Here is a 12,258-nt window from a genome sequence, read left to right as displayed (position 1 = left end):
GAGGGGAGGGGGAGAGAAATGTTTACAAATGTTATTTTTGTTTGCACGCAGTCGCAGTAATGTTTTGTGTAGCCATACATGCAGAATGAAAAGATGAAATATATTTGGCACAATGCAGATTGCTTTTTCATGAGAATCCCAGTTGTGTTTCTTTCCTTGGAGTAATACTACAGTGGAACGTCACTATACCGAACACTGCTGTACCGAATATTTGGCTATACCGAACATCATTCTTGGCTCCTACTTTTTGTGTACAAAACATACTGAACATTTATAATATGGAATTTTGCGTCAAAGTGATATAAATCTGCACTAGAAAGCAGGAGGTCGTGGGTTCGAGTCCCACCCAAGTGATTTTTTCCAACTTTCACTCGGGAGGTAACACACTGAGTATACAGTGTTTAAACGTCGGTGAAGGGCAAAACCTAATTTGATACTGAACATTGTTGTTAAAATGTGTCAACAGAAGAGTGACAAGTGGCTATTATTTCCCCAAGGAATAGAAGGGGAAAGCCACGCATTGCCGTATGTAGTAAGCTCAAAAACTGTGTAATTACATAATTCAATAGTCGGCACGTGTTCAAAGTCGTCTTTCAGTAACTACCAGGGCGTACAGGGTGAAGTTCTGAAGGGCGCTTTGTATTGAAATGTGAGTACCGGAGCACAGACAGCTTAAAATCGCTATACCGAACGATCGCTATTATGAACAATTTCTGTGGATCCTGCAATGTTCATTATAGCGGCATTCCACTGTAGTAACTTCAGATATATACCAATGATTGTTTTTTGTCTCCTATTTTTCTTTTCTTCGTTGATTGAAGGTTTCCGCGGCAATTACAGAATAAGTCGCCACCTTGACGACTATTTGTCAAGGAATGCCTCCTGTTCAACGGTACCCTGCTTTTTGGACACAGTTTGGCATTACAAGTGGCTACTGATAACCAGTGAAGTCTGGTCCCCAATGACTAACTTTGAAGTCAAATCTTCGAGATTCAGTGACTTTTAAGTCATTTGCACCACAGGGCAGTGTTCTAGGACTTCTGCGCAAATACTGAACAGCGCCCTCGTGCATGAAGCAAAACTCCTCCTAGCGAGAATACCAACAGCAAGATGGCATCATCCTAAAAATGTGTCTCCTTTCGTCGTCGGCTTCACCACAGTTTTGGACTGTATCTCCTTCGATTGCTTCTTGTGCTGTGCTATGGAGGCTAGCTGCGAGGACGTGAAATCCTGTATGACTGGGCCCAGCGCCGGTGGTACCGAGTACCAGCTACTGGTGGCATGGCCTGTCATACGGGGCGGGGGCCGTGGCGATAGACTCGGGGGTACACCTGGTGGGAGAAAGGGAAAGGATGTTCACTTCTTCAACTGTCATGGTTGAGCCCATTTTATGGCATTTTTTGTTGTATAGCGACAGTCTCATAATTCTTGGTTTCTTGTTTTTAGCCTTTTAAAAAAAAATGTCCATAGTTGTGTTTTACTGTAAACCAAAATTCAGCCATTGCCTGCAAATCATGGTGTTTTAAAAAAAAAAGGATTGAATTGAATTTATTTACTGTGACCATTAATTTTCATTGCGCAAAAAAAGTTTAATGGTGGTTTGTAATTCTAAAGCAGAATAATACCGGAGTCTTATATAGCGCACGTATCTACCAACAATTAGGTACTCAAGGCGCTGGAAATTATGTCTATATTATTAAAGACAGGTAAATGAAGTTGATGAGAAATGTGAGACCCATTATGTAGCACCTTATAAGGGTATACAAGGCGCTGCGGCGCATATTGCAGCCACTGCCAAAAACATTGGGGCAAACCCCTTCTCTTAGCGAGAATCGATACTGGGTTTGTTAACATGCATTACACAACACACGGGACCTACGGCTTTACGCCCCATCAGAAGGACGAAGCAATAATGGTAAAGTGCCTTGCTCAAGAGCACAAGCACCATGTTCCCACGGTCAGGATTCGAACCAATGTACCACGACACATGAGTCAAACACGTAACCACTGGACCACAGCACCCCACTCACAAATATGAAACTTGTGCGATTGACACCCAAATTCATGCCACTATATGCATACATTATTATTCTCCATGCAATAGAAAACTGGGCCCAATTTCATCGCAGTGCCTCTGTCTACATGTATTTCATGGAGACCGTAAGCAGTAAGCACAGCCAAAGCACGCTTAACCCTTTGAGATAAAAGTTGCTTAAATCAGTGACGTAACAATAGAAATCTCCATGTGCACGTAACTGTTAGCACGTCCACGCCATAAAATAGTATGTAAGCAGCCGCATGATTTTGTACTATAGTGAGCACAGCTTTTCTCCTAACTGTTAAGCAGCGTTATGAAATTGCGCACTGGTTTTATTCATCGACTACTGTATGCGCTAAATGTTAATAACTACATGACTTTCTCTTGCAACTGAAAAATCATAGTACGGCATTTCGGCCAATCAAAACACTGCACAGTGATATCATGAACATGCTTGGCTAATTTCATGATATGTGCTCTACTGTGTAATACTCTTGTTTCATTTGTTGAGTCTGAAAAACCGTTTAAATAGTGATTTAGTTCACTTATAGGCAATCCTCGGGCTTGTCGTTTTACGTAATGGTATTTTAAGTGTTGTTTAACTGTATAACTGAAAATTAATCAATAAATAAATCTGATGGATTCTCCGAACAAAACAAAAAGAAAAGGGGTCTGTACAGTACCTACTTACTCGAACTCTTGCTAATCTGTCGACGTTGATCTCTCTCTTCCATTCTTTTTCGTATCCATGGCGACCCCATCTCGGCTAAACTCCTGCCCGCCAACGGACCCCTTCCCGGTTCGCGATGGGGCACCTCCTCTCGTCGCGACACACGAGGGCTCACTCCGTGCCCACGATCCGTGGCAGAGCCGTAGTCATGGGTGACTTGTAACTGATGCGTGGAATGACTGAACTTGGAACTTGTGGAGGATGTCGCTAGTCGGCTGTGAGCGCCCAAACGATTACTTGGCGATGGCGACGGTGTCGGTGACGGAACCGAATAAAGACTATGCCCTCGCAGGGTGGTGGTTTCCAACCGCGGGGAACCAGGGATATGTACACTCAGATTGTTATTAATACCTGTGGTGAGCTCGTATCCCTTTGGGTTTGATCTGTCCTTCAACGTCCTTCCCCTATCGGAGCTAAATGGTTGAGTCCTGGGACTACCCAACTCCATAGGCATTGCACTCGACTCGGATGCTTCTATTTCCTGGCGGGGGCGACTGTTCATTGATGAAGAGGGACTAGTTCTATTGGTGTCGATACTCCTCAACAACCATGGATCTTCGTAGTTAGTGGGTTTCTTAACGGTCTGCTGGGGCGACCGGTATAAACGTAAACTAAACTGTCTGACAGTTTGCGTTCTGGGAACCATTGGAGAGGCGGGGTTACTATGCATTCTGGAGGAGGCACCGAGTCCGTGTTTAACATCTCGCGAAAGTGAAACTTCTTCTAGGTTTCCAACCGACAGCGGTCTCTGCCTCCGGTAATCTGATGATATCACACTCCTTGAGGGCGTCTCGGATTCTGGGGGATTCACTCTTGATACGACCCCCCTACTTGATCTATTCTGCGCCCCGCCGATAGCTTGACTGTCCCTATTTCCCTGAGTTAGGCTTGCCAAAGTCGGCTCCTCTGCAATACTACTAGTGGCACACGACGACGTTTTATGTCTGGTGTCCACATCCATTGCACTTGATAACTGTAAGTCTCTGACCACGGCGCCAGTTGAGCTGAGCACATTGGTGGCCGTGGTTAACCCAGCCGTAGTGGCATTGTTATTGTTGTTCAACTGCGCGTCTTTCGCGGCCGCGTCCGATTTGGCCGGCGCGGTCTCTTTCGCGACCACCACTCCTGTTTGGCCCTCCACTTTCCGCAGCTTGTTCCCCACTTTCTGATTGGTCAGTTTGCGGTCGTTCTCGGCGGCCGCCTTCTCCTGCTCCCCGAAGGCTTTCCACGACGCCTTGTTCTTGACGACGTTGCGGAGCATGCCTTCCGAGAGTTGGGTGGGCATGAAACGTTGCCACTCCGTGAAGAGTGGTTCCACTACAAACTGCATGAAGCCTGCGGGCAAGCGTGCGAAGGAAACAAAAGTTATCATTTATTAAGGATCTAAAATAGACATGTAAACAGATTTTGGAAAGTAAATCAAATTTAAGGGCACATTCTTAATAAAACAATATCTCCATTACAAGTTGTGATTGACAATGGGCGCAATCTGTACCCTACATTTGAAGATGCAAGTACGCGACATTGGGGGAAAAAAGAAGGAATATTTAAACCCCTATGCAGGATTGCCATGACACTGTGAGGGCCCAAAACTGTGGAACAACAGCGCACGCATGGCAGACACAAGGCAATCCATAATTGATCACTAGCGTCTTGAATAAAGACCAGGTCCTGATGGAAGAGTCAATTATCTTCTGAATGGTACAGTTGACAGGTGTTACTGAGCGCACACTCGGCCCAACTCTCGGCCCAAGAAAAATTCTTGTGTTTTCAGGCTACTCCCAGAGAGAGTACAGCCTACACATTCCTGATTTGAACAGATGAAATCACTTGTACTTTCTTCCTGACCTGCTTGTATTTGTTGAATGGTGTTCTTGTAACGATCACAGTTCATTGTCAGAGGTAGTTTCAGTCCCCGTTCGCGATCACCTAAAGAGGGCGAGACCAAAAAACAAACAGAAAAATGGAAAAAAAAAAAAACAGTTAGAAAAAGGAGCAAATATAGAAGTACAAGTGAAGTCTCCTAGTTTAAATTCTGATCGAAAGGCATATATAGGATCATTTGCTTTTCATGCATTTTCTTCATCTCCAATAATAACACCACTCAAAATCCAAAGAAGAATGCTCAAAGCCTTAAGCCTGTTGAAGTTTTAGCTCAGCGGATATTACACTTTCATGAGAAAACAGTGAAAAAGCACACAAGCTTTTGATCACGAAACACGATTTTGTCAATGGAACTCTTCATTTCCAACGATCAGTCCATTGACTGATCATTAAATCACCTACTTTTCTTGATTTCTTCTAAACGACAGCAAGCCAGACGGAATAATTTCACTGTTTTTGTTATTACCAGTATGATCTTCCATCCAAGTAAGCTTCATTATAATTTGGTAAGTCACTATTGTGATGAATGCAAATGATCCTTTATGCCTTTATTACAAACATTTTTCTTATTACTGAAAGCATAGCATGTTAAAGGGAATATACATCATTTGCTTTTGCTGTAATTTTCAGAAATGGATGGAATTGGGGGGTTGGAAATATATATCAAATATAGTTACACTGACTTTTTTGAGGTTTTGGGTTCGAAAATGCTATAAAAACCAAGAAAAACAATCATTTTCCTACAGTCTGGTTCCCTGACTCCATATAAGAAGAAACAGAGCAGTTTACATACATTGGGGAATTGTAAGGTCAGGGAACCAGTCTCGCTGGCTTGTACCTGTTCATAGGTGTGTAATCGATTGCAAACAAGTGCGATGGTCAATTGGGGCCAGTATTTGCAAAAAAGCCAGTTTTTTCCAACGTTCATCGGCCGATCAGCGTTGGAAATTGATACAAAAATACCACTTTTCTTGAAAATGACAGTATACCAGGTGCCATGATTTTACAGGATGCTTTACACTGTCATTCACTAACAGTCCAGCAAGGTATTTCAAAATGATTTGGTAGTTTTATTTTTTGATGTTTGCATATGTTGTATTTTCCCTTTAAATACATGTAGATTGGATCAGCAATTGAACGAACCCTGATTGTAAAATTCCTCGGTCACCATTTCGCTCCACCTTCTACTGATATTCCATGGTCTACACGGATTGCAGATGTCGGCACACTTTAACGCGATCTAGAAAGACAACAAAAAAGCCATAATAGGCCTTATTCTTGCACCATTGAGGGCGCTGTAGGGACCAATATTGAGGTATAAACAGACGTGGTTCAAAGGTTTACTTGAGTGAAGTTTACACATTGTACAGCTCAAAATTCACATTTGTTTTTAAACAATCTGTAGTTTTTTTAATTTAAAGGGCTCATGACATGAATTTTATTTGGGAACATATTTTGTGCAACTTTCTACTCCTCTCAAACGTATGAAAAATATTTGACATCCCTATTAGGTTAATCTTATTGAAAAGTGCAGTTCTTTGAATAGGAAGACACTGTTCAGTTTAGGGGTTTTCTGTTCAAATTTTGAACCTAAACTTTGCTCATTGAAAACATTTGTGAGAAAACTTTGCCCATAGGCCCGTGCCATGTACTGAAACAACTACAAATCCCCAAAGAACAGAACATTTACAACAGCGCTAAACAATATCCAAAATTCTGGCAAGTTTTTGGTGCTGAAATAGCTGTAAGATTGATGTTTTTGCCTGAAATGACATCACACTTTTGCTCATGAATACATGTGAAAATTTTCAATAGCATAACAAACCAAAAAGGCACCAAAAATGCCCTGAAATGGCACAGTGAAAATTGAAAATAAGGTTCAATGGGACACAAAGGTGCATTTAACAAGGACTGCATAAATAAACTATTTTTTTTTCTTCTAGTGTTGGTTCTCCATTATTTGATTTTTTTTTCATCCATTTTAGGGGCGGGGCTTAAGTGAGGGTGGTAACCTCACCTGTAGGATGAAGTTCTTGTGTGATGCGTCGTTCATATCAAAGTCACTGGCACTCAGGTGATTCTAGAAATTGAGAGGAATTGAAATTTAAAAATGTGTTCGTCCCAAATATTTTATCAAATAAAAATATATAATATAAAGTGAAGTCACAATTCCAAAAATGATTTCTTGAATGTCATCACTTTAACAATCATACCTGAATTCATTTAAAATATATACATATAATTGCTGACTTTTTATTTTGGGCTGTGAAGATTTTGGCTATATTTTTCGTATTAAAAGTACCGTAAGTAAAGTCTGTCATGAGCCAATGTGGCCCATCAGGCCAGCGTTTATCTCCGGTTTCAGAAGCATGAAACGACTGATAATATTTCTATTCTCCCTGGATGGGATGCCAGTCCATCGCAGGTTACTCCCCAGCTAATGCCAGTACCCATTTATACTCCTGGGTGGAGAGAGGCAAGTGGGGGTGAAGTGGCTTGCCCAAGGACACAACATATGACCAGCAGCTGGATTCGAACCCCAGACCCTCTGATCACGAGTCACGAACCCTAACCACTAGGCCACACACTCCACATTATTCGTATTAAAAGTACCTTTTTTTTTTCATCATTGTTCATTTTCTTTTTTTTCTTTTAGGTTGCTTTTAAAAAATTTGCAAAAATATGAGTTATCATTTAGTTGCAAAAAAGTATTCATTATGGAGTATAAGTAGGTTTATATTTAATGATCACTAAACTTGTTTTTGAGTTGAAGCAAAACGCCTGGCCAGGAAAGACTAAGAAAAATGTGAAAACAAAAGTGACGACAAAGTAAAAGGAAAACGATAAATACCTTGAAATTCTGCAAGAATTCCTGTTGTCTGGCAATGTCTGTAGCTAGAATGAGTGAACTGATCTGTCCAACGATGAAGTCCCTACATATCGGGTTAAAAAAAACAAGAGGATGTTTTACATGTACTTGAAATACAGCAACACTGAAAAAAATTAAAAATTTTCCCAGAAAATTCGGCCTGCTGGTCCCAGAGAGCCAGCCTGGTGTCCTCTTCGTATCGAACTGACAGACTTACTGACCGAGTGTCACTTTGAGCCGGGCAGTGCTATTGTATAGGATCCCCGGTAACGCCAATGAATGGGCTGAATCTGGGCCACTGTGTAGACCAGACGCCATTCTGAATCAAGTGAGTAGAATCTTGTGACCTCTTTGTCCCTATCTCACTGATTGACTCACTCCCTGACTGACTGACTGTCACTTGTGAGCCGGGCAGTGCTATTGTATAGGATCCCTGGTAACGCCAATGAATGGGCTGAATCTGGGCCATTATGTAGACCACATGCCATTCTGAATCAAGTGAGTAGAATCTTGTGTCCTCTCTGCACCTATCTGACCGATTAACTCACTCCCTGACTGACTGACTCCCCGTCACTTGTGAGCCGGGCAGTGCTATTGTATAGGATCCCTGGTAACGCCAATGAATGGGCTTAATCCGGCCCATTGTGTAGACCAGATGCATGATTAGACTTCCAGTGAATAGCCATTCTGAATCAATTGCATAGAATTTTGAACACTCTAACTTAAACTGGTCTAGGGCCATTTTTACTAATTTTTAGGTACATGTTGACTGTTATGTTGTGTCCTTTTACTAGTTTTGTTTTATCGACACTTAGAAAAACTTCTTTGCAGTGCCATAAAAGAGGCATTCGGGGCTGAAATCCCCAAACATTTTATGTTTTGGATTGTTTACTCATCCTATTTCAAAGGTCTGCTTGAAAGGAAACTAACCTAATGTCTTTCCGTTCCCAAGAAAAGACGGAAAAACCTGGTTGTTTACATCGGACACGGCAGACATTTTGTGGCATGTATTTCCAGCCGTGTCCATTCAATGTACGGCACACGTTGCGTGTGTGTCACATTAATACCCACAGCACCAATACATAAATGTTGTTTGTCGCACATCTGCAGAATGCGATGCACTGGTGGAACATGTACGGCAGGTTAACAACTAGCACTCAACAGCTCGATTTTTGAGTGTCAAAATTTTGAACCTCCCCCCCCCCACCCCGAAATTTTTTCTTCGTTTACCATAATTTCTTGTCCAGATGATCCATCAGCTTGGACTCCCTGAGCACTGATATCGCCGCACGCCAATGGTGGTTCTCAAGCACCGAGGAATTCTGCAAAACAAAAATTAGTAGGGTAAACATTTCTTGTCTAAAATTATCGAAAAATCAAAGATCATAAATTATCATTAATAAATAAAAAGAATGACAGCATATATGCCAGAAACTCACCCCATACAACCCTGCTAAATGATTACTGGTTGCTATTAGAAACACCTGGTTGACTCCTGGGTGATCGAGGTCATGGGTCGCAGAGGCCAAGATGGCCGACATGACCTCAATAGGTGTCAGAGCCTCACGAAGCTGTTGAAGATTGGGGGGGGAAATTTTGAAATGAGAAAATAAATGGAGTACGGTAAATGGGGACAAATTTGGCAGGTCAAATCCTAGTCACTCATACCGTGTACATGTAGGTAAAATCACTAGTCAATCACAGGACAAATCACTTTTCAATCACAGGTCAAATCACTATTCAATCACAGGTCAAATCATTATTCAATCACAAGTCAAATTATCACATCACTGACCAGTTGCCAACGAAGGCTTACCTTCTTTTCTTGAAGATAACAAAACATAGCTTGTGTGACGTCTGCAGCATGTAATGCATTATGGTAGGGATTCCCATTGTGGTAACCAGTTTCAATTGCAACTGTCCGGGGAAAAAAGGGTTTACTCACTGTTACCAAAATGTTCTTTTTAATAAGCCACACTGTCCAGGCTACTCTACAGAAATAACATGTCATATATATGTAAGAGGTACATGTACAAGTTCTAAATGTATAGAAAAATAAAGAAAATGTGAAATAACTTCACTAACGTCATGTTGTACTGTGCTTGCAGGGTTTAAAGCTATAGTCCATCATTTGCAGCTATCCGAAAAGTAGCTGGCGTAATTATTGTTGAAAAACATACTTGGTTGAAAGATAGTAAGGGGACTAAACTCCCTGTGAAATTATTCTTTCTGGCAAGCTGTCATTTTGAAGTAATCAACGAAAGAAGGCCTTTCCAACGGTGCTTCTTAAGACGCACCGTAGGAAAATTTAAATTAGTAGTTCGTTATTGCTATTCGGCGAAGCGCGCGCAAGCATTGGCACGACGCACACGCACCCCTGGTTGCTATAATTCGTCGGATCAGTGCGCGACATCGCGTAGCTGTAATTGGCTGAGCGAGAACGTGTCTCGAACGCTGAATTCAGGCGCAATTCAAAACATGATTCAGCAACTTTTGATTTGAAATTGAGATCCTAGAATGCTGTTTTTCTCAGAATATACAGCTGTATTGCATGATGTCGTGCAGAATGCAGCTGTCGTGGTGCGTTGTGAATTTAGGACTATGAAATACTGACTAACTGGTAGTAGTGCGCATGCGTATGTGAGGATTATGAACATTCAACCGGTAAAAGGCACTGGATTTCATAGGAGTCCAAATTTCATGTGACACTGGAATAAGTGTTTAAGACCAGCCAGCCATGTCTTTATCATCCATTTAAGACCGGCCACGTGACGAACTCTTGACCAATGAATCAGAATTTATGTGTCCAAAAATATGTCATTTTATTTGTACTTACCTAAACATTTGTACAAATTTGTAGGGTCTAACTGGAACGTGTTGATCAAATCGTACTTCTGAAAGAGCTGCATGCCCAAAAACCTCAAAGAATGACCTAAACAAAAGTTTCGAAAAACAAACAAAGATGAGAAAATACCTGTGAAACAAAAGGAGAGTGCATGTTTAAACAAAATGCATGTCGGGGAAAAAAAATGCTTAAGTCCAAGAAGAGTTTTTCCATGAAATATCTCTAATAAGTTGCATCAATTTTATCCGCGACATACCCACTGTATCCGTCACTAGTTGCAAGATTCCAAACAACTTCCCTGGAATCGGCACCCACTGGGGATAAATTTGCCAATTGCGGGAAAGAAAACTGTCCTCGACTGTTCCAGAATTTTTTAATGAGACTTTACTCATATAAACCAAATAATTGTATAGTGGATTCCTTAAAAGGTTTACATAAAGACAAAGATCAGCCTCATCCAAAAATAATGTCCTGCATAAAGTAGGAAAATTGCAACATCCCGGCATGGACAAAAAATCATAAAAATAGAAGAGGAAAAATTGAAAGTGGTAGGCCTATTGATTATTCCCCAGAGCCCAGCGGCTAAATTCCTTAAATGCGGGCAGCACTTTACCTGCCGTCATTTTTTTCTATTCCATTCCATTATATCACCTGTCCGCGTGAGTTTAATTTGGCCCGGTGCGCCTGTTTTACCAGCTGCTACGCATGGCTGAGCCCGACGCGGCAAATCGGGAGGAAATTAAAAGACGAAGATGTCAAGTTGGCATCCCGCTAAATGAAACTCGACAAGCCAGCCGTAAATTGCAATTCCGGAAGAGGGGTTTATTTTTTTTATTCTCTGCTGTGCCACTAAAGATTCCGGCATTTTTTGGGTTTTGAAATGCACGGCGGGGTTCTGTTCTGACATTTTCTTTCTTTTTTTTAAGAACCTTCAACCCACTTTTGCTGAAAGCTGTTAAATATGCATGTATGTATTTAGTAGAAAAATGGTGAAATTGTGCCAACATTTTTTGGCTTTTAAAGGTAGAATACATAATCATTTGTGCATTTTCTTTGTTTGAAGCAACACAAGTGCTCCAACTCTAAAGACGGGTGCTTAACAACTAACCTGATGAAGTTTCAGGCACGCAACTGGGAATTTAGAAAAAAACGTGGAAACTCTAAACCACACAAGACTTTGAACAGTATTTGTAATTGCTAATTCAATTCAAATTTTAATGGCATTCGTGAGAAAAAAACAAAAAAAACCAAGCATATCAGCGGATCATGGAAAAGTTGCATGCCTGATTAAACCATACTAAATCAAATGAAATGATCTGAAGTGGCCATAAATTGTGGCAAATACTCGTAATTAATGGATTTTAGTCGTAAAAGCACAGCACAGACTTCCAACACTTTCAACTTGATTACACTTTCAAGATAATCTGTTCGAGTCAATAACCTGAAAATGTGATCTCTCCCTACGCCGTAAGGTATAAAAATTGCAGTTGAATTAAGTACGTTCGTTTTGTTCTTGCACAATAGAAGAAGAAAAAAGAGCAGAAATGTTCTTCATTATCTTACCTCCTGTGACTTGCTCTAAGTGGAAAATGTTGAAATCCCAACTAGATAGTCTGTTCAGAAGTTGCTGTAACAAAACAAAAAAGGGAAAAACAAAAAGGAACAATTCAATAACAGATAGCACAGCTAATGTCAACGGGGTTTACTCAAAGAAAAAAAAATGCCGACGGCAGTGTCTCTCACTAGTCTGGTGCAAATTGGTGGAGAGAGTTAATGGAGAAATTCCCAGGTGTTTCAGAAGGTGGAAAACCCCACGACAGATCTCGCGATCTTGCGAGTTTGTCAGGGAATTGTGTGAGTCTTACTAAGGCTGAAATGTCATATCCGTGTAC

The 12,258-nt window shown here is 41.2% G+C and overlaps 1 protein-coding gene across 2 annotated transcripts in view; it reads right to left on the bottom strand.

Annotated features, from left to right (window-relative positions):
* Positions 1–782: 782 nt before the first annotated feature.
* Positions 783–12,258, bottom strand: part of LOC119721400 (calcium/calmodulin-dependent 3',5'-cyclic nucleotide phosphodiesterase 1C-like) — a 29,780-nt gene continuing 18,304 nt past the window's right edge. The window contains exons 4-14 of one of the 2 annotated variants that reach the window (XM_038191471.1): positions 11,930–11,993; positions 10,358–10,453; positions 9,338–9,438; positions 8,961–9,092; positions 8,752–8,843; positions 7,504–7,585; positions 6,670–6,732; positions 5,796–5,892; positions 4,617–4,697; positions 2,730–4,103; positions 783–1,331 (exon numbers count right to left, since the gene is read on the bottom strand). In XM_038191471.1, coding sequence (XP_038047399.1) covers positions 1,117–1,331; positions 2,730–4,103; positions 4,617–4,697; positions 5,796–5,892; positions 6,670–6,732; positions 7,504–7,585; positions 8,752–8,843; positions 8,961–9,092; positions 9,338–9,438; positions 10,358–10,453; positions 11,930–11,993 — 2,397 coding nt within the window. In that variant the 3' untranslated portion in view covers positions 783–1,116. Of the gene's footprint in view, positions 1,332–2,721; positions 4,104–4,616; positions 4,698–5,795; positions 5,893–6,669; positions 6,733–7,503; positions 7,586–8,751; positions 8,844–8,960; positions 9,093–9,337; positions 9,439–10,357; positions 10,454–11,929; positions 11,994–12,258 lie in introns of both variants that reach the window. The other variant, XM_038191472.1, reaches the window with a different exon arrangement.

The sequence above is a fragment of the Patiria miniata genome, unplaced genomic scaffold (genome assembly GCF_015706575.1).
Source record: "Patiria miniata isolate m_02_andy unplaced genomic scaffold, ASM1570657v1 HiC_scaffold_13, whole genome shotgun sequence".
NCBI classification, from domain to species: Eukaryota; Metazoa; Echinodermata; class Asteroidea; order Valvatida; family Asterinidae; genus Patiria; species Patiria miniata.
The sequence above is the reverse complement of the archived record's forward strand: the minus strand, read 5'-3'. Positions and strand labels throughout refer to the sequence as shown.